At 37.6% G+C, this 22,879-nt stretch overlaps 1 protein-coding gene across 2 annotated transcripts; it reads right to left on the reverse strand.

Moving 5' to 3' along the window:
• Nucleotides 1-3,308: 3,308 nt before the first annotated feature.
• Nucleotides 3,309-10,172, reverse strand: LOC133248115 (NKG2-A/NKG2-B type II integral membrane protein-like). Of its 2 annotated transcripts, none has more exons than XM_061417869.1 (6): nucleotides 9,907-10,172; nucleotides 9,376-9,522; nucleotides 8,887-8,940; nucleotides 8,193-8,344; nucleotides 6,194-6,294; nucleotides 3,309-5,871 (listed from the first exon to the last, which is right to left on the reverse strand). In XM_061417869.1, the coding sequence occupies exons 1-6, from the start codon at nucleotides 10,091-10,093 to the stop codon at nucleotides 5,754-5,756; spliced, it is 759 nt and encodes a 252-aa protein (XP_061273853.1). In that variant the 5' UTR covers nucleotides 10,094-10,172; the 3' UTR covers nucleotides 3,309-5,753. The 2 variants fall into 2 exon arrangements, with proteins under 2 accessions (XP_061273853.1, XP_061273854.1); XM_061417870.1 differs by having other exon boundaries at nucleotides 9,403-9,522; nucleotides 9,907-10,167.
• Between the last annotated feature and the right edge of the window lie 12,707 nt (nucleotides 10,173-22,879).

The raw sequence follows: 22,879 nt of genomic DNA on the forward strand, positions 1-22,879 counted from the left end.
CGAGGCTCCCCTGTCCTTGGAATTCTCCAGGCAAGAACACTGTAGTGGGTTGCCATTTCCTTCTCCAGTGCATGAAAGTGAAATCGCTCAGTCATGTCCGACAGCGATCCCATGGACTGCAGCCTACCAGGCTCCTCCATCCATTAGATTTTTCCAGGCAAGAGTACTGGAGCGTGTTGCCATTGCCTTCTCTACCTATAGAACTAAGACATATTAAATTTATAAATTCTTATAAAAGAAAGTTAAAACTATTTATTGTGAAAGCTAAGAAAACAACATAATGTAGAATTCAAAGTAACATTATACTTAAATATTAACTATATGTACTTACATATAAATAATGTATGTAAATAGAGCATATAAATCCTAAATTCATATTAAATATACAGGGAATAGCTTTCCATTTAAATTTTAATAACGTTTATATTTTAAAATATTTTGTTTAACACAGCTATGTATGTAAAACAGTTATTTTAATAACTGCTGACTTAATGAGCCATATTATTTTATAAAAATCCATGAACAGCAAAGTAAAAACACAAACTGCTTTAGTTAATGTACTCTCACAGTATAAAGCAAGAACCACGTTACAAAAGATGGAGCCTGTTTAATAATTATATATTGAGTATCTAAGCTATTAGCAATTAAAAAATGTATGTACTGAATAGCACAAGGTCAACACAGATTTGAAAACCATGCATAAATAATCATAGATGGAAATTTAAACAATTTATCTCTACTACTTATCAAGCAAGCAGATGTAGCAGTAGGCAATAGAAATATCTAAGCTAGACAAGTAACCAGTACATATATGAACACACACACATACACTAACATAGAATATTCTTATTTTTTAAGTTCAAATGAACATTTCCCCAAAATTTGCTATATATGCCTAAGCAAGAGACTTCCAGAAAAACACCTTCTGCTTTGACTATGCCAAAGCCTTTGACTGTGTAGATCACAACAAACTGTGGAAAATTATTCAAGAGATAGGATTACCAGACCGCCTGACCTGCCTCTGGAGAAATCTGTATGTAGGTCAAGAAGCAACAGTTAGAACCGGACATGGAAGAGCAGACTGGTTCCAAATTGGGAAAGGAATATGTCAAGGCTGTATATTGTCACCCTGTTTATTTAACTTCCATGCAGAGTACATCATGCGAAATGCCAGGCTGGATGAAGCACAGCTGGAATCAAGATTGCTGGGAGAAATATCAATAACCTCAGATATGTAGATGACACCACCCTTATGGCAGAAAGCAAAAAACTAAAGAGCCTCTTGATGAAAATGAAATAGGAGAGTAAAAAACCTGGCTTAAAACTTAACAAAGCGAAGATCATGGTAACCAATCTCATCAGTATATGGCAAAGAAATGGGGAAAAAATGGAAACAGTGAGAGACTTTATTTTTTTGGACTCCAAATTACAGATTTGACTGCAGCCATGAAATTGAAAGATGCTTGTTCCTTGAAGGAAAGCTATGACCAAACTAGACAGCATATTAAAATCAAAGACACTACTTTAAGGTCTGTCTACACAAAGCTTAGTTTTTCAGTAGTCATGTATGGATGTGAGAGTTGGACCATATAGAAGCTGAGCACTGAAGAATTGATGCTTTTGAACTGTGGTGATGGAGATGACTCTTGAGAGTCCCTTGGGCTGGGAGGAGATCAAACCAGTCCATCTTGGGGAAAATCAGTCCTGAATATTCACTGGAAGGACTGATGCTGCAGCTGAAACTCTAATACTTTGGCCACCTGATGGGAGGAACTGACTCACTGGAAAAGACCTTGACGCTGGGAAAGATTGAAGGCGGGAGGAGAAGGGCACAAGAGAGGATGAGATGGTTGGATGGTGTCACCGAGTCGATGGACATGAATTTGAGCAAGCTCTGGGAGATGGTGATGGACAGGGAGGCCTGGCATAGTGCAGTCCATGGGGTTGCAGAGTCAGACATGACTGAGTGACTGAACTGAAACCTTACAAAACCATTATGGTTTTTACGGATGTTAAACAGACAATAAAGCTGTATTATAAGAACTTTTTACAATCCATATGAAATAGAATGTCTAGAAAATTCAAATTAACAAATGTAGTACAACAACCATAAACCTGTATAAGCTTAACATGTGTTAAATATATTAGGTTCACTGTACAAACCTTCCTACAAAAAAATTCTAGGAGCTCTAATGGTAACAGTAGTGAATAATAACACTTAAAACTTTGCCAGGTCTTTCACCATAAAGCAGAGTCTTCCAAAGAGCCTTGATAACAAAACATGTCAAGTTACATAATATCAATGGACTCAGTCCAAACTCTTTGTGATAAATGGATGAAGAAAATCATCTTAATCTAAATATGATATATGCAGTGATTTTTCAAAGGAAGAAAATACAGAATGATTTTTGTGGTTTTATTTCAGGAATGCATAATTGGTCAACATTTGAAGGAAAGAGATATTTCAAAAACATTAAAAATTTTCTCATTTCATTGAAAGAAAATAATAAAATGGTAACATGAGTGATTGCATACAAAACCTGTAAGAATTTTTTGAATACTATGGAATTGCTTTTATGTTAGAAAGGTATATGAAAAAACCTTTAAAAAGACCTCATATTTGAGCTATGAAATATTGAAGTATTTTCCCCCAGTATAGGAAGGATACTTATAAGACCTTTACTGTATCATCTGTTCAACATTGGAAATAAAAGGCAATTGGGTAAAAATAAGTCAAAAACAAGAAGGAAAAAAAAAAGAAAAGAAAAACAAGAAAAAGTTATTGCACCTGGAGGGAAGAAATAAAATGTGATTATTCAGAGATGCGATATCTATTTACATAAACAATCCAGAGGAATATATATTTGAAATAATAAAATTAATACATACAATCAGAGAAGTCATTGGGCATAATTCTATTTGTAGCAGCAACAATTACTACAAATTTAAAAACAAAATTGCTATTTACAAAAGCATGGCTATGAAAAGTCCATATTTGTGTGAAATTTCAACGTTGGAAACTATAAAATATTCTAGAGGGATTTCGCTGGTGGTCCAGTGGTTCGGATTACTTGTTTCCCGGTGCAGGGAGTGGGCGTTCGATCCCTGGTCACTGAATCAAATTACCACATGCTGAACAGTGTCACACAAAAAAATAATAAATAAAAATTGATCAATAAAATAGGGAGAATTTAAAGAAAACCTAATTGATTGGAAGGATAAAGCATGAATATTGACTGGAAGGGTCAATACTGTAAGACGATTATCTTCAGAAATTATTTTAAAGATTAAATGCAGTCCCAAAGCAGTTATTTTTTAAAAAGTTTATTGAGGTGTAATTTACAGAACATAAAATTTATCCATTTAAAATATATAACTCCATGATTTTAAAATTATTCACAGTTTACGACCGTCACTATTATCAAACTCTAGAAAGCATTCATCACTAATCAATTTGCAGTCTTTTCCTGTTCTGTCTCTTCAGAACTCTTAGTAATCACTAATCTACTTTTGGTCTCTTGACTCCTATTTTTGATATAACATAGAAATGGGCTCACACAGTATGCAACCTTTTAGAAGTTTGAATGCCATAAACATACTGTTGAGCAAAAAAAGTGAGACAAAAGTAACGATACCTATATTATTGGATGTGTATATGATACTTCAGTGGGGTTTTCCAGGTGGCACTAGTGGTAAAGCAACTGCCTGCCAGTGCAGGAGATGAGGGTTTGATCCCTGGGTCAGGAAGGTCCTCCAGGGAATAGGAAATGATAGCCCATTCCAGTAGTCTTTTTTTTTAATTAATTAATTTAGTTTAATTGGAGAATAATTACTTTAAAATATTGTGGCATATTTCTCATACATGGACATGAATCAGCCATAGGTGCACATGTGTTCCCCCATTCAGAACCCCGCTCTCACCTTCCTCCCTCCCCCATCCCTTGGGTTGTCCCAGGGCACCAGCTCTGAGAATCCTGCTTCATGCATCCAACTTGCATTGATCATCTCTTTTATATACGGGAATATACATGTTTCAGTGCTATTCTCTGAAATCATCCCACCCTTGCCTTCTCCCGCATACTCTAAAAGTCTGTTCTTTACATCTGTGTCTCTTTTGTTGCCTTGCCTATAGGATCATTATTACCTTCTTTCTAAAGTCCATATATGTGCATTAATATAGTGTATTGATGGTTCTCTTTCTGATTTAGTTCCCGCTGTATAATAGGCTTCAGTTTCATCCACCTCATTAGAACTGATTCAAACGCTGGGAAAACCAGTCAACCATATGCAAAAGAATGAAACTAGAGCACTTTCTAACACCATAAACAAAAATAAACTCACAATGGATTAAAGATCTAAATTTAACACTATTGCTGCTGCTGCTGCTGCTAAGTCGCTTCCGTCGTGTCCGACTCTGTGGGACCCCATACACGGCAGCCCATCAGGCTCCACCATCCCTGGGATTCTCCAGGCAAGAACACTGGAGTATGTTGCCATTTCCTCCTCCAATGCATGAAAGTGAAAAGTGAAAGTGAAGTCATTCAGTCGTGTCTGACTCTTAGCGACCACATGGACTGCAGCCTACCAGGCTCCTCCGTCCATGGGATTTTCCAGGCAAGAGTACTGGAGTGGGGTGCCATTGCCTTCTCCAAAATTTAACACTGCTGCTGCTAAGTCACTTCAGTCGTGTCTAACTCTGTGAGACCCCATAGACGGCAGCCCACCAGGCCCTGCCGTCCCTGGTACTCTCCTGGCAAGGACACTGGAGTACGTTGCCATTTCCTCCTCCAATGCATGAAAGTGAAAAGTGGAAGTGGAGTCATTCAGTCGTGTCCGACTCTTAGCGACCCCATGGACTGCAGCCTACCAGGCTCCTCCATCCATGGGATTTTCCAGGCAAGAGTACTGGAGTGAAACTCTTAAAACTCTTAGAGGAAAACAGAGGCATAACACCCTCTGACATAAATCACAGCAAGATTCTCTATGACTCCCTTGTAGAGTAATGGAAATAAAAACAAAAATACAAATGGGACCTATTAAACTTAAAAGCTTTTGCACAACGAAGGAAACTATAAGCTAGGTGGAAAGGCAGTCTTCAGAATAGAAGACAATAATAGCAAATGAAACAACTGACAAAGAATTAAGCTCCAAAATATATAAGCAGTTCATGCAGCTCAATACCAGAAAAATGAACAACTCAATCAAAAAGTGGGCCAAAAACTAAACAGACATTTCTCCAAAGACGATATACAGAAGGCTCATAAAACACACGAAAAGATTTGTAGCTTTCTCATATCACAGTATCACTCATTATTAGAGAAATGCAAATTAAAAACACAATGAGGTATCGTCTCTGCCAGTCAGAATGGCCACCATAAAAAAGTCGACAAACAACAATAGCTGGAGAGGGGGTGGAGAAAAAGGAAACCCTCTTACACTGTTGATGGGAATGCAAACTGGTACAGCCACTATGCAGAACAGTGTGGAAATTCCTTAAAAACCTGGGAATAGAATCACTCCAGTATTCTTCACTGGAGAATTCCTGGGACAAAAAGCCTGACAGACTATAGTCCATGGGGTCTCAAAGAGTCAGACACAACCGAACGAATGAGCACACACAATTATATTTCAACTGTTTTTGAAAAACAATCATTATCAGAAAAAATAATATACTTCATTTTAAAATGTATGCAATCAGAATATTATTTCCATTTCATAAAAGGTCATTACCCAACAGCATCCAAACTCATATTTTAATTCTCAAGCTTATGCTTGCAATGATATATATTTGGAAACTGACAGTCTTCTGCTCCAATGTCCCATAAAGATTGTACAGCACAGTTATGTTCACCAGGTATATTGTCTGTTATCCTGTTACGGAAAAATGCATAATTCTTTTATATTATATGAAGACAATTCATGAAACAATAGCATTTTCCATGTAACTGTAATACAAGATATTTTGAAAATGGGTAATGAAGTCTTTAATAAAATTTCAGTACGAGCTTGTTACTAGGAAATCAGGCTACAGAGTAGTCTATTTTTCAACATTGGTATCAACATTTTATTAACTTTCAATATCTTCCTTCAGCTTTCTGTAATTCAACTAAAACAAGTGTATTCGTATTATTTTAAAAAATATTTCTTTTTTGTATTTTTCCTCCTCTATACAGCATTCTTTTTACAAACTTACTGTAGATTGCAAGTTGAACCATTTAGCCACTTCCAAGGATGACCACGGCCTTCACGAGAGACTTGAATCCACGATACAGTTGATAGGGACATCAGAAATTTCTAGCCCAAAATAAAGAATTTTCACTTAAATAGTCATTATGGAACGTTTTTATTAATTTTTAAAATGCAAGTCAAAGGATGTGTTCTTTCATAGCATCTTTCATTCTTTGAACAAATTGAGCATGTTAGATTCTAATCTAACACTAAAAAGCATAGGAGTTGAAAGTTTGAAGTTTTAATAGTGCCATAAATATTAACCAATATCTGTACTTTTGATTCAAAATTAACTCAACATTATACTTATCAGTTTCACTGTGTTCTAATATTAATAAGGAAAATTCCTTTTTTTTGACAGCCATTTAATAAAGGGAATATTTACAAAGACATGAATTAGTTGTAGAGATCCCACAAAAGAATACACCTTGCATAACAAGTTGGGGAGACTTACAGCTGTGAACCGCATCTAACATTAAGCCTAAGGATTAAGAAGGTGGAGTAATTGAATACGTGCAATGAAGAAAATTCTGATTCATATAATTTCATTTTTCCTCATGTCAAAACTAACATAGCAAGGCTTTAAATAAGTCTTTAGATTCCATGACATTCATTTTTCTGGATATTGTGACAATATCAATGGATTTCTCTACTATTATATGTTTCTCAGAATTTCAGTTTTAGAGGGAAATTAAGGAAATGAAAACGAGAAAATAAATGACATGAGAGCTGGATTTGGTTTTCCGAGCCTGAAACCATTCTTTGACTAGATAAACCCCAAAGCCATCTGTTTCTGTATTGGTGGAATCCAGTGGACCTGACAAGGGGTCAGAGACTCATTTCTCTCTGCTCCTCCCTGCTACGTTCAACTGTAAATGTGGGAACTAGTGAAAGACATGAGAAAGGAGAACTCTGAAAGGTGGAAAGAGAAGGGTGATGTGGCTTGAGACTTCCCAGCAGCCCCACTCCTCTGTAATCGCTAATCACTTCTCCGTGATGAGAGAACAAGGTGGGAGGTGAGGGAGTGACAATTAGGGGCATCTTGTATCTCCCCACCAACCAGGTGAAAGTGACCTAGGCCTCTTAATTCCCAAACACCCAATATCTAACCTGGCTGTTGGGGGTGGCACAGGTAAGCCATTCCTCCTGTGTGTTGAGAGAATTGTGTAGGCAACACCAGGTTAGCCTTACAAGATCCGTCAGGACACTTACTAACAAGCAGCAGTCAGAGAAATTGCCTCTGTTTCCTCCACTGAGAGACACTAGGGTCGGGTGATAGGGGTGGGGGTGGGACCAGCAAAGAGGATGTCTTGACTAAAACTACTGAAGCTAAGAAGCCTCTTTATCCCTGAGGGTGTAAGACTCCATCTCCACCCAGCAGGATTGGAAAGAATGGATCTTCAGTGTTGAATTCACACAATGAGCTGTGGAAATTTACAAACTTCACACAAATGCAAAAATTTGGAGGAAGTGCAAAATATCATATGGCAGTGATGAGACAGGGACAACCTGTATGATTCCATGTCCTGGAGTAGAAAATGGCAACCCACTTCAGTATTCTTGCCTGGAAAATTCCATGGACACAGGAGCCTGACAGGCTGAAGTTATTGAGGTTGCATAGAGTCGGACATGTCTGAACGACTAAGCACGAACACGGGATTCAAAAACAATCAAAGAGATTCTATAATATCAAAAGTCAAGACAGTGCATTTTAGAATTTAATAGCATTTGTAGAAGTATGGTTTTCTATGAAAAGCAAGAACCAGAAATTACCACACATACATGAATGGTATAAAAATGTAAATAAAGTATCATAAAGTTATATTCCATTGTTTAATGGAATACTAGCAGACCTAAAAATAAACAAACTACAAATATGTACAAAAGCACAAGTGAATTCTAACAAATATAATGTTGACTAAATGAAGCCTTTAGCAAAGTGTTGGAAACATTGAATAGCTTACCTTTTCCTCTTCATTATCTATATAAAGCAGAGTAGAATTCTTATTAGCACAGGATTTCAAACTCTCATTCCACGATTTTTTTTCCAAACTAGTATAATAGCAGTTGTTGGAATATGTAAACCAGTCTTTTGAACAATGACCACAATGACATTCTGAAGAAAGATTATGAATTAGTATTCAAAAACAATTTGAATTTGGAAAATAAAAATTAACTTACATATATGCATAGATATAAACATATGTATACACACACACACACACACATATATATATATATATATAATAACATATCTATGCATTCTCAAGGCTGGTACATATAAAACAAATCTCATTCATGCATTCATAGAGAGGGTCTGTCTTTAATATATGTCCCCATATAAAGGAAATACATAGAAATGTCTACTCTGTACATGTCCTGAAAATCAAGAAATGAAACTTCTACTTTAGAATAGCAAAATTAATTGTCTCTTATCATATTGTAAACGGAGGAAATTACAGCCAATTGCCAAAAATGGATATGGTGATCATATTATTGCATAGGGAGAAGCACTCTCCTATAATCATTTATATGAATGTTTATTGCCTGATATTATAAATTATGTTCTATCCCCAAATCTATTCTTATTTTCACTAGCCTAAGATAGAGACAAAAATGAATTGTATTCATATCAGAACTTTGAAAATCATTATATACCTTTCTGGAGCCTTGTTATGAGAGAGGAGTAATTCTGTTCCTGTATTACAGTAGCTACAAAATTAATCATTAAAAAGTTAATATTGCTTTAAATGAATCATAATGATTTTAGTGTATGAGCTTGAGAATTCAGTTTATTGTTTAGAATTAGAGTAATCTGAAATAAAACTGATTTAGCAAGAAAAATTAATTAGGTAATGAAGACTTGATGGAAAAAATATTTCGAAAACCTAACGGAACAAACTTCACCACGTTTTACAGTATTTGCTTTAAACAGTCTCAAGAATTAATTTGTATTTCTCAAAAAGATCTTTAAATCTCCTAAAGCATGCTTTTGAGTTATGAAATCAGAATATACATGTACATGCTCTCTGTAATTCTCCTGTGTTATATATTTCTGACAAATTAGATATACTGCATTTGTTCTAATGCATGTATTTTAATGATGGGCACATTCTATAATATTATGAAATGTTTAGCAGCACTGACCATCAGTAAAGTGATAAGTTCCCTTACAGTTTTTAAAAAATGTACTTAAAGGAGTAACAATGATCATTGTCACCACAGTGGACATCAAGACAAGGCAGATGATTCCCAGGATCCCAGCAATGAACTTCTCTGGAGGTGACGGTGAACCTGCAGGGACAGAAAAGGAAATGGAGAAAGGAGTGATGGGGACAGTTGTTTAGAGTTTACATACACAAGAACCCACACGAACACAGAGTTATGGATATAAACTTGGACCCCAACCCATTTTGACCACTGTAGTCTTTCTCTCAGAATATACCATTGCGTTTTCAGCAAATATGAGACTACATGCGTTGTTGATCAAAAACTTCAAATTATAGTAATGCCAGAATAAAAGTAGTCCTCCGATTTCACATCAGAATCCCATATCCAGCTTTAAGCTCTGTTCCTCAAAGTGGAAAATACGCGAGCTTATGCCCTACTCTTCCTCCACACCTCTGCACCCCACTGCACATCCTGGAACAGTTGCATGTGTGTCTAGTAAGTGTTTACCTTTGGAGCGGTAATTCTTGTCGTTCCCATGAAGATTCTGAGGAGCATTTTGAAGATTTAATTCTACATATGTTAATTCCTGCTCAGTCATTGAAATGGAACTTTTAGAAACCTTAGGTTTTCTTTTCTGCCTCTTTGAGTTCTTGACTCCCTTCAGTTCTGCATAGGTTGCTCCTTGGTTATTCATCTCTGCAGCTGAGTGAGATCAAGGACTGTGCTTGAAGTGAACTGAAGTTGAGTGGTGTATGTGAGATAAGCACCATAGTACAATGCCACAGGCGGGGCAAAGCGCTTAGTGCTCACTTTGAAGCTGAACAAATTTAAAGCCTGGTAAATTCCTCACAACTTTAAGCAAGTTTTTCATGATAGAATGCTTTTTTGAAAAAGATATTCTGTATTTGACACATATATTATTGATTGAAACAGTGAAAAGCAATAAATTAGGGAGGAATAAAGAAGTTCATGAACAATAATATCCTTATTAAGTCAGATTCCATGGAAATATTTTAAAACCATCATAGTGCTTGTGTTCAAATTAAAATGTTCTGTTACCAAGAGAGATTCACCCAAATTTATGATAATTTTGAAATTTAATAATGGTTACAAACAGTTCTTTAAAGATGAGGAGAGATTAATGTTGACATATACAATAATTTCCTACACTAAATTACATTTGGTGACTTACATTGATTGATGAAAGGGATAACAAATGGTCTTTATTTCAAATGGTTGAGGAGTTCTGAGAAAGCATTAAAAACTGAGGAAATGCTTCATATATTGGAAAATGTTAATGACATATTAAACATATAGTACAAAGTAATATGAAAAATAAAACAATAGGAAAGACTAAAAAATACTTATTTTACAAAAGTAGTTGATAATTGATTTAATGACTAATATCTGAACCCACAAAATGATAAACATGTATAGGTCACTTATGGAAGAACACTGTTGGTTCAAACTTCCAGAAAGATCTGAGAGATATCCAAGTTAGTAAAGGTCATTTTAGCTGTATAAGTGATGGTAATTACTTATAAAAAATCCAGATAACATAATTTAATAATTCAGACAATTGATGCAGTAGTCAGAAATATCTGGAAATTAATTATGACTGAAATTTATAAAATGTGACCTTCAAAAAGTTATTTACTATCTGGTAACCTATATTATTAATATAAAATGGAAATAAGTTTATGCAATATATAAGGTGTGTAACACTGAGCACTCAACCTGAAATTTATAAGTTCTCAGTAATTATCAGTTTTAATTATTATCTTAGTCATCATTTCTATGGTACTATTTCTGATTTATATCAGCCTTTAATTAGTATAACATATCATTTATGCAATGTTTGATTTTTTAAAAATACTTTAATATGACAATTAAGTTTAAATTAGCCTTTAGATATATGGCAAAACCAATACAATATTGTAAAGTTAAAATATGAAATAAAATATATTAAAAAAAAGAAGTTACTTCATCTTTAATTTTATTAAAAAATTAGGGTTTTTTAATTCAACCTAAAACATATAGGAGGAATTATGTTTGGCCTTTTGCTATATAATGAATTCCTTTCCAAGAATCTGTTTATAGATGTTGAGCAAAATATGTATAAATGTATTATTATACAAAAAAGCTTACCATCTACTGATTATAAAATCCAAAACTAATTGTTCCCTATCATGAGGTCAATAAAGTTCACTTAATATTATATCCACACCCAAATATGCATGTGTGTATTCACTTGACTAGCGTTCTACAGACAATAATTTGAATACTTGGAGAAATCACCCAATATTTGGTATTTTATGGTTATTGTTTATACCAAATTATTAAAAAAGAAAACAATGTTCTACTTTGATTTTGTTGTATATTTACTATAGCTCAGTTGCATCCCCTCTAACATTTGTTAGTTCCCACTACGTGAGACGGTCTAGCAGAGAGACAGGAGAGGAGGGACACATACCTTCTGTTGGCCAGGAAGTTGTGCATTCTTTAGTGTGCAGATCAGGTTACTCTCTAAAAAGAGACCTGCTATAGCTGGTAACCAAAGGAGAAATTTTAAAACTTACAACCCAGTCAAGATAAGCAATGTCTGTGACCTTCACAGGCTGCCCTGTGAAGGCTCAGAGTGAAGCTAGAATGGAAAATATTGATTTGTCGTCAATGTGTCACTTCAGGTTTGAACAGGAAATCCTCACACTTAGGCGAGTTGAAGAGAGTTTAGCTTATCACACACCTCCAGAAAATAGGAGACTTTGAGCTCCAATTAAAAGGACAACTGGACCTCTAATTGTGTTATTTACATTTTCCATTTTTAAATGCCTCTGAGAAAGTGTTACCATATACTGTAAGATCCATTAGATCTGATAAAGAGAGTGCCTGAAGAACTATGGATGGAGCTTTGTGACACTGTATAGGAGGCAGTGGTCAATGTCATCCCAAGAAAAAGAAATGCAAAGAGGCAAGACGGTTTTCTGAGGAGGCCTGACAAATAGCTGAGAAAAGAAGAGAAGCTAAAGGCAAAGGAGAAAAGGAAAAAGGTATTCATCTAAATGCAGAGTTCCAAAGAATAGCAAGGAGAGATAAGAAAGCCTTCCTCAGTGACCAGTGCAAAGAATAGAGGAAAACAATAGAATGGGAAAGAGTAGAGATCTCTTCAAGAAGATTAGAGGTAGCAAGGGAACATTTCATGCAAAGATGGGTACAATAAAGGACAGAAATGGTATGGGCCTAACAGAAGCAGAAGATATTAAGAAGAGGTGGCAAGAATACACAGAAGAACTATATAAAAAAGATCTTCATGACTCAGATAAGCACCCAGATCACTTGCCTAGAGCCAGACATCTTGGAATGTGAAGTCAAGTGGGCCTTAGAAAGCATCACTATGAACAAAGCTAGTGGAAGTGATGGAATTCCAGTTGAGCTATTGCAAACCCTGAAAGATGATGCTGTGAAAGTGCTGAACTCAATATGCCAGCAATTTTGGAAAATTCAGCGGTGGCCACAGGACTAGAAAAAGTCAGGTTTCATTCCAATCCCAAAGAAAGGCAATGCCAAGGACTGTTCAAACTACTGCACAATTGCACTCATCTCATTTGCTAGCAAAGTAATGCTCAAAATTCTCCAAGCCAGGCTTCAATGGTACGTGAACTGAGAACTTCCAGATGTTCAAGCTGGCTTTAGGAAAGGCAGAGGAAGCAGAGATCAAGTTTCCAACATCCATTGGATCATCAAAAAAGCAAAAGACCAAAAGACTGTTCTATACACCTGTGTCTCTTTTGCTGTCTGACGTACAGGGTTATCGTTACCATCTTTCTAAATTCCACATATATGTGTTAGTATACTGTATTGGTGTTTTTCTTTCTGGCTTAGTTCACTCTGTATAATAGGCTCCAGTTTCATCTACCTCATTAGAACTGATTCAAATGTATTCTTTTTAATGGCTGAGTAATACTCCATTGTGTATATGTACCACATCTTTCTTATCCATTCTTCTGCTGATGGACATCTAGGTTTCTTCCATGTCCTGGCTATTATAAATGGCATTGAAACATATATAATATCATATATGAAACGAGTCACCAGTCCAGGTTCAATACATGATACTGGATGCTTGGGGCTGGTGCAGAGACGACCCAGAGGGATGGTACGGGGAAGGAGGGAGTGGGGTTCAGGATGGGGAACACGTGTATACCTATGGCGGATTCATGTTGATGTATGGCAAAACCAATACAATATTGTAAAGTAATTAACCTCCAATTAAAATAAATAAATTTATATATATATTTTTAAAAGCAAGAGACCTCCAGAAAAGCATTTACTTCTGCTTTATTGACTATGCCAAAGCCTTTGGCTGTGCGGATCACAACAAACTGTGGAAAATTCAGAAAGAGATGAGAACACCAGACCACCTGACCTGCCTCCTGAGAAATCTATAGGCAGGTCAAGAAGCTGCATTTAGAACTGGACATGGAAAAACAGACTGGTTTCAAATCAGGAGAGGAGTATGTCAGGCTGTATATTGTCACCCTACTTATTTAACTTATATGCAAAGTACATCATGAGAAACGCTGGCCTGGATGAAGCACAAGCTGGAATCAAGATTGCTGGGAGAAATATCAATAACCTGAGATATGCAGACGACACCCACTTATGGCAGAAAGTGAAGAGGAACTAAAAAGCCTCTTGAAAAAAGTGAAAGAGGAGAGTGAAAAAGTTGGCTTAAAGCTCAACATTCAGAAAACTAAGATCATGGCATCCGGTCCCATCACTTCATGGCAAACAGATGGGGAAACAATGGAAACAGTGACAGGCTTTTTTAGGGGGGCTCCAAAATCACTGCAGATCGTGACTGCAGCCATGAAATTAAAGTCGCTTGCTCCTTGGAAGGAAAGTTATGACCAACCTAGACAGCATATTAAAAAGCAGAGACATTACTTTGCCAACAAAGGTCTATCCAGTCAAAGGTATGGTTTTTCCAGGAGTCCTGTATGGATCTGAGATTTGGACTGAAAGCTGAGAGCCAAAGAATTGATGCTTTTGAACTGTGCTATTGGAGAAGACTCTTGAGACTCCCTTGGACAGCAAGGAGATCCAATCAGTCCATCCTAAAGGAAACCAGTCCTGAATATTCATTGGTAGGACTGATGCTGAAGCTGAAGCTCCAATATTTTGGCCACCTGATGCCAAGAACTGACTCATTTGAAAAGACCCAGATGTTGGGAAAGATTGAAGGTGGGAGGAGAAGGGGACGACAGAGGATGAGATGGTTAAATGGCATCACTGACTCAATGGACACGAGTTTGAGTAAACTCTGGGAGTTTGTGATGGACAGGGAGGCCTGGCATGCTGCAGTCCATGAGATCACAAAGAGTCAGACACGAGTGAGCAACTGAACTGACACACTAGAAGATCTAAAAATTGTGCTATGCTTAGTTCCTCAATTGTGTTCTAACTCTTTGCAACCCCACGGCTTCCCTGGTGGGTAAGAGGTTAAGCATATAGACTGTAGCCTGCCAGCCTCCTCTGTCCATGAGGATTTTCCATGCAAGAATACTGGAGTGGGTTGCCATGACCTCCTCCAGGGGATCAAACCCAGGTCTTCCGTACTGCAGGTAGATTCTTTACCATCTGAACCACCAGCCTAATAATACTGCAGTAGGTAGACTATCCCTTCTTCACGTTATCTTCCTGACACAGGAATCCAACTGGGATCTTCTGCATTGCTGGTGGATTCTTTACCTGCTTAGCAGCTGAGCTATCAGGAAAGCCCCCCAAAATGCACTACCTTTATTTAAAAGGAGAAAAACACTTTTGCATAGGGATTCGGAGAAGAAGGAATCCCAAGCCATTTAAAAGTGCTTTTGGAAAGACTACAAATGGTGTAGCTGACATAGAAGTAATTTCAATCGTTCAGTTCAGTTCAGTTCAGTTCAGTCGCTCAGTCGTGTCTGACTCTTTGCCACCCCATGAGTTGCAGCACGCCAGGCCTCCCTGTTCAATTCTTATTGCTATGCATTTTGCAGAAAAATTATAAAGCACTGGAGCACTGTTTGCCTTTAGGTGCACAGATCTATGTAGTTCATAAGAGGAAAAACAAACAAACAAACAACAAGAGCCAAAATCCAATTCTTTTTTATTGTTTTTGTTTCTGCCTAACTAGCACTTATTTCTGAGGTAAAATAGGGCTCAGACATTCTCATTATATTTAAACATGTCATTATTTTTAAACAATTGCTTTTATAATTGTTGCTATGGCTAACAGAATAGATCATTTTGATTTTGATGCATTTAAAGGGCAACTTTCAAACATTTTAAGATTTTCAATTACAGCTGTCATATTTTATTGAATGCCAATATCTGTTTCTTCAGATAAATTAAAGAGAACACAAGACACCGGGATGACTCGGAGGGATGGTACAGGAGGGAGGAGGGAGGAGGGTTCAGGATGGGGAACACGTGCATACCTGTGACGGATTCATGTTGATATATGGCAAAATCAATACAATATTGTAAAGTTAAAAATAAAATAAAAAAATGAAATGAAATGAAATGAAAAATAAGGAGAACACAAGAAAGAAGTGGAAATCTGTTGTTATTCAAATCAGTCAACCCAATATTGGATATATTTACTGTACTGTATCAATCAGGTTAGATATCCTTAGGATGTTTCTTAAAAATATAGGCTTATATTTACCCACAGTTTGATATTTTGAATTTATATCTAGAAATGATGTCAGGTAATTTATTTTTAGGGTTTTTGAATTTAGTTATTTCCCACCTGCATGAGAGTCTGAAAGTTCGCCCTTATTTTTCAAGTTTATGTTGGCTCTTAAAGTTCACAAATGGTTTGATCTACGAAATCTTCATAAAATTTGGCATTTTAGTTCTCTATGATTCTTGTCTGAAGGGTGTGAAGTAAATGAAATAGTGAAACCAGTGGAAACTTTCTGTGTGGGAATATTGAATGCTATTGGATCATTGGCTATCTTTTTCTGGTATAATGTCTCTGAAACCAGTCATACATACCAACATGGACCTGCTACTCTAAAAGCAGAGGTGAAAGGCCAGTTGAGAGAGCTCGTCCAGGCTGTGTTTCTGACCAAGCTTGTGCTCCAATTGGTGAAATCTCAAGGCATAGACATAGGTGTTATCAGTCAGTGTGGGCATGTAATCCATGCTTCTGCTGTCACACTGTTGAACAAAGATAGATACAGGGGAACTTGCTATGGATGAGCAATGTAGAATCTGGGAGGTTCTGACTGTTGCAGGAAATAATTTACCTTGTGGTACATGTTGCTGCTGTGAAGTCGAGTCAGTCGTGTCCGATGCTGTGCGACCATATAGACGGCAGCCCACCAGGCTCCCTCATCCCTGGGATTCTCTAGGCAAGAACACTGGAGTGGGTTGCCATTTCCCTCCCCAATGCATGAAAGTGAAAAGTGAAAGTGAAGTCGCTCAGTCGTGTCCGCCTCTTATAGACTCCATGGACTGCAGCCTACCAGGCTCCTCCGTCCATGGGATTTTCCAGGCAAGAGTACTGGAGTGGGGTGCCATTGCCTTCTCTGGGGTACATGTTAAGTAATAGCTAATGTTCACATTACCCACTCCAGTGTTCTTGCCTGGAGACTCCTAGGGATGGGGAAGCCTGGTGAGCTGCCGTCTATGGGGTCGCACAGTGTCAGACACAATTGTAGCGACCTAGCAGCAGCAGTAGCAATGTTCATGTTATTCTACAGGTGAAGACAGATCAGATCAGATCAGATCATATCAGTCGCTCAGTCATGTCCAACTCTTTGCAACCCCGTGAATCTCAGCATGCCAGGCCTCCCTGTCCATCACCAACTCCCGGAGTTCACTCAGATTCATGTCCATTGAGTCAGTGATGCCATCCAGCCATCTCATCCTGTCATCCCCTTCTCCCCTTGCCCCCAATCCCTCCCAGCATCAGAGTCTTTTCCAGTGAGTCAACACTTCGCATGAGGTGGCCAAAGTACTGGAGTTTCAGCTTTAGCATCATTCCTTCCAAAGAAATCCCAGGGCTGATCTCCTTCAGAATGGACTGGTTGGATCTCCTTGCAGTCCAAGGGACTCCCAAGAGTCTTCTCCAACACCACAGTTCAAAAGCATCAATTCTTCGGCACTCAGCCTTCTTCACAGTCCAACTCTCACATCCATACATGACCACAGGAAAAACCATAGCCTTGACTAGACGGACCTTTGTTGGCAAAGTAAGGTCTCTACTTTTGAATGTGCTATCTAGGTTGGTCATAACTTTCCTTCCAAGGAGTAAGCGTCTTTTAATTTCATGGCTGCACTCACCATCTGACATGATTTTGGAGCCCAGAAAAATAAAGTCTGACACTGTTCCCACTGTTTCCCCATCTATTTCCCATGAAGTGATGGACCAGATGCCATGATCTTCTCAAAATGAAAGTGGGTCAAAAATATTTATTATGTAGAACATAATGTTTTTGTCTCCAGTTTTGGGAAATATTTAATTCATTTTTTTGATGTTAAATTTTGTGGGGTTTTATCTACAGCTATTGGTGTTATCTGCCTCATTAGCAACAAATTTTCCAATGTTCAAATTCCCTCATCTTCAAATTCGATGCAATCTGAAAGTTTAAATGGCTTGGTACTATGATTATTTTTCTATCAAAGAAATCCATTTTTGTATTTATAAATTTGCTTTTTAGTGAATATAGTATAAGTATTTGATGGTAAATAAAGCCAAATGAAATATAGTTTGCCTATTATAAGATTTACTCTATAATTTGGCATTGTATGAGCAAGAATATTTGTTGAAAACTAAATGGTAGTGTATTTATCCATTTTATCATTATTTAATGATTGTTCAAATCTAGATTTCTCAAATTACAAAGTAACTAAATGGCGAAATATTAAGACATTTAAAAAACCCAAGTATCAATCCTAACCTACTCACTTTCTGCCATAAGGGTGGTATCATCTGCATATCTGAGGTTATTGATATTTCTCTCGGCACTCTTCATTCCAGCATGTGCTTCTTCCAGCCCAGCATTTCTCATGATGTACTCTGCATAGAAGTTAAATAAGCTGGGTGACAATATACAGCCTTGACATACTCCTTTTCCTATTTGGAACCAGTCTGTTGTTCCATGTCCAGTTCTAACTGTTGCTTCCTGACCTGCATACAGGTTTCTCAAGAGACAGGTCAGGTGGCCTGGTATGCCCATCTCTTGAAGAATTTTCCACAGTTTATTGTGATCCACACAGTCAAAGGCTTTGGCATAGTTAATAAAACAGAAATAGATGTTTTTTCTGGAACTTTCTTGCCTTTTTTCATGATCCATCAGATGTTGGCAATTAGATCTCTGGTTCCTCTGTTTTTTCTAAAACCAGCTTGAACATCTGGAAGATCATGGTTCATGTATTGCTGAAGCCTGGCTTGGAGAATTTTGAGCATTACTTCACTAGCATGTGAGATGAGTGCAATTGTGCGGTAGTTTGAGCATTCTTTGGCATTGCCTTTCTTTGGGATTGGAATGAAAATTGACCTTTTCCAGTCCCGTGGCCACTGCTGAGTTTTCCAAATTTGCTGGCATATTGAGTCAGCACTTTCACAGCATCATCTTCCAGAATTTGAAATAGCTCAACTGGAATTCCATCACCTCCACTAGCTTTGTTCATAGTGATGCTTTCTAAGGCCCACTTGACTTCACATTCCAGGATGTCTGGCTCTAGGTGAGTTATCACACCATCCTGATTATCTTGGTCATGAAGTTCTTTTTTGTATAGTTTTCTGTGTATTCTTGCCACCTCTTCTTAATATCTTCTGCTTCTGTTAGGTCCATACCATTTCTGTCCTTTATTGAGCCCATCTTTACATGAAATGTTCCCTTGGTATCTCTAATTTTCTTGAAGAGATCTCTAGTCTTTCCCATTCTGTTGTTTTCCTCTATTTCTTTGCACTGATCACTGAGGAAGGCTTTCTTATCTCTTCTTGCTATTCTTTGGAACTCTGCATTCAGATTCTTATATCTTTCATTTTCTCCTTTGCTTTTCATTTCTCTTCTTTTCACAGCTATTTGTAAGGCCTCCCCAGACAGCCATTTTGCTTTTTTGAATTTCTTTAAGAGGAGAGTGAAAAAGTTGGCTTAAAGCTCAACATTCAGAAAACGAAGACCATGGAATCTGGTCTCATCATTTCATGGGAAATAGAGGGGGAAACAGTAGAAACAGTGTCAGACTTTATTTTTTGGACTCCAAAATCACTGCAGATGGTGACTGCAGCCATGAAATTAAAAGACCAACCTAGATAGCACATTCAAAAGCAGAGACATTACTTTGCCAACAAAGGTCCATCTAGTCAAGGCTCTGGTTTTTCCAGTGGTCATATATGGATGTGAGTTTGGACTGTGAAGAAAGCTGACTGCTGAAAAATTGATGCTTTTGAACTGTGATGTTGGAGAAGACTCTTGAGAGTCCCTTGGACTGCAAGGAGATCCAACCAGTCCATTCTGAAGGAGATCAGTCCTGGGTGTTCTTTGGAAGGAATGATGCTAAAGCTGAAATTCCAATACTTTGACCACCTCAGGCGAAGATTGACTCACTGGAAAAGACTCCGATGCTGGGAAGGATTAGGGGCAGGAGGAGAAGGGGAAGACAGAGGATGAGATGGCTGCATGGCATCACCGACTTGATGGACATGAATTTGAGTGACCTCTGGGAGTTGGTGATGGACAGTGAGGCCTGGTGTGCTGCAATTCATGGGGTTGCAAAGAGTCGGACACGACCGAGCGACTGAAATGAACTGAACTGAACTGATGAGGAACAAAGTTCTGGCAATGTTTACAGGTCATAAAAATATTTTTCAGGAAAAAGATGTGTTTTTATTTCTTTATTTACTACTACTTTAAATTTTCTCGGTAATTTATTTTGTATTAGACATCTACAAACTCATCTAAAATTTATAAAATATTTCTGTGTTGAGACTATGTGATTCACTGACATCAATTCTGTATTCATTTATTTAAAATATTTTCATAGGTCAGGAATTCATATACATTCATAGTATTACATGTGAAATATAGAGGAGTATCACTGACTCCAAGTCTTCACTGAATATTGACTGTGCACTTTGAAGTCTACTATGTGATGAAAAGGCATTGAGAGGCAAACAGGCCCTTGCTTCATGAACATATATGTGGAAAGACGTGTTTTGTTTTGTTTTAGGAGCAAAAGCAAATATTTAAGAAACACAAATGAATAAGGAAGACACATATATTTTTTTCTTTAAAAATTTTTTATTGTATTCTAGCTGTTTTATAATGTGTGATAGTTTCAGGTGTACAGCAGAATGATTCAGTTATACACATAGCTGTATCTACTCTGTTTTTAGATTCTTTTTCTATATAGGCCATTACAGAGTATTGAGTAGAGTTCCCTGTGCTACACAGCAGGTTCTCTTTTATATACAGTAATGTGTAGATGTCAATGCTAATCTCCCAGTGTTTCCCTGCCCTCCCCATCACCTGTTGGTTTTCAGTTGTTCAGTCATGTCCGACTCTTTGCAATCCCATGGACTGAAGCACACCAGGCAACCCTGTCCATCACCATCTCCCAGAGCTTGCTCAAACTCATGTCCTTTGAATCAGTGATGCCATCCATCCATCTCATCCTCTGTCATCCTCTTCTCCTGCCTTCAATCTTTCCCAGCTTCAGGGTCTTTTCAAATGAGTCAGTTCTTTGCATCAGGTGGCCAAAATATTAGAGCCTCAGCTTCAGCATCAGTCCTTCCAATGAATATTAAGACTTGATTTTCCTTAGGACTGAATGGTTTGATCTCCTTGTAGTCCAAGGGAATCTCGGGAGTCTTACTCAGCACCACTGTTCAAAAGCATAAATTCTTCAATGCTCAGCCTTCTTTATAGTCCAGTTCTCACATCCATACACGACTACTGGAAAAGCCATAGCTTTAACTATAGGGACCTTTGTTGGCAATGTAATATCTCTGCTTTTTAATTTGCTGTCTAGCTGGTAACCATAAATTTATTTACTACATCTGTTGACTCTACTTCTCTATCATAAAATGTCATATAGATTGGAAAGAGAAACAGAACTGTTTATTTGTGAAATGACATAATTGTCTGCACAAATTCCAAAGTATCTCCAAAATCCTCCTAAAACTAACCAGTAAGTAGAGTCCCTGGACTGCAAGGATATCCAACCACTCAATCCTAAAGAATATTCAATCCTGAATATTCATTGGAAGGACTGAGGCTGAAGCTGAAAGTCCAATACTTTGGCCACTTGATGCAAAGAACTGACTCATTGGAAAAGACCCTGATGCTGGGAAAGATTGAAGGCAGGTGGAGAAGGGGACGACAGAAGATGAGATGGTTGGATAGCATCACTGACTTGATGGACATGAGTTTGAGTGTTTCGTGAGTTGGTGATGGACAGGGAAGCCTGGCGTGCTGCAAACCATGGGGTCGTAGAGAGTCGGACACAACTGAGCGACTGAACTGAGCTGAACCGAAACATGGTTTCAGATAGAACAGAATATTAAAATCAGTTATGCTGCTGCTGCTGCTGCTTCAGTCGTGTCCGACTCTGTGGGACCCATAGAGGGCAGCCCAACAGGCTCTCCTGTCCCTGGGATTCTCCAGGCTAGAATACTGGAGTGGGTTGCCATTTCCTTCTCCAATGCATGAAAGTGAAAGTGAAGTCACTCAGTCGTGTCCAACTCTTAGCGACCCCATGGACTGCAGCCTACCAGGCTCCTCCATCCATGGGATTTTCCAGGCAAGAGTACTGGAGTGGGGTGCCATTGTCTTCTCCCAAAATCAGTTATATTTCTATATAAATTGTTAGAAATTGAGAAAAACAAAAAGTATCATTTATAATGGACTTCCTTGGTAGCCTGGATGGTAAAGTGTCTGCCTACAATGTGGGAGACCCAGGTTCAATCCCTGGGTTTGGAAGATCTCCTGGAGAAGGAAATGGCAACCCATTCCAGTATTCTTGCCTGGAAAATCTCATGGATGGAGGAACCTGGTACGCTACAATTCACGGGGTCAAAAGCTTTAAGTTGATAGTATAAATGTACCAAATATTTGCACCATTTGTAAGATGAATTATAAAATACTAGTGAGAAAGGCTGAAAAAGACAAATTGATAAATAAACTATAGTCTTAAACTGGAAGTCTAAACATTATGATGATTCCTTTTCTCCCTTAATTGCTCTATAAATTTCAGTCAGTCATAATCAGAAACACACAGTCTGGTTCTCTGTGACAACCTACAGGAGCTGGATGGAGTGGAAGAAAGGTTCATGTGGGAGGGGATATATGTATACTTATGGCAGACTCACATTGTTGTGTAATAGAATTCAGCACAACATTGTAAAGCAATTTTCCTCCAATTAAAAAAAAAGGTTAAAAAATAAGAAACATTTTAAGCTTTTATTTTGTAGAAAGTTGCATAT

The sequence above is a fragment of the Bos javanicus genome, chromosome 5 (assembly GCF_032452875.1).
Source record: "Bos javanicus breed banteng chromosome 5, ARS-OSU_banteng_1.0, whole genome shotgun sequence".
Classification (NCBI taxonomy): Eukaryota; Metazoa; Chordata; class Mammalia; order Artiodactyla; family Bovidae; genus Bos; species Bos javanicus.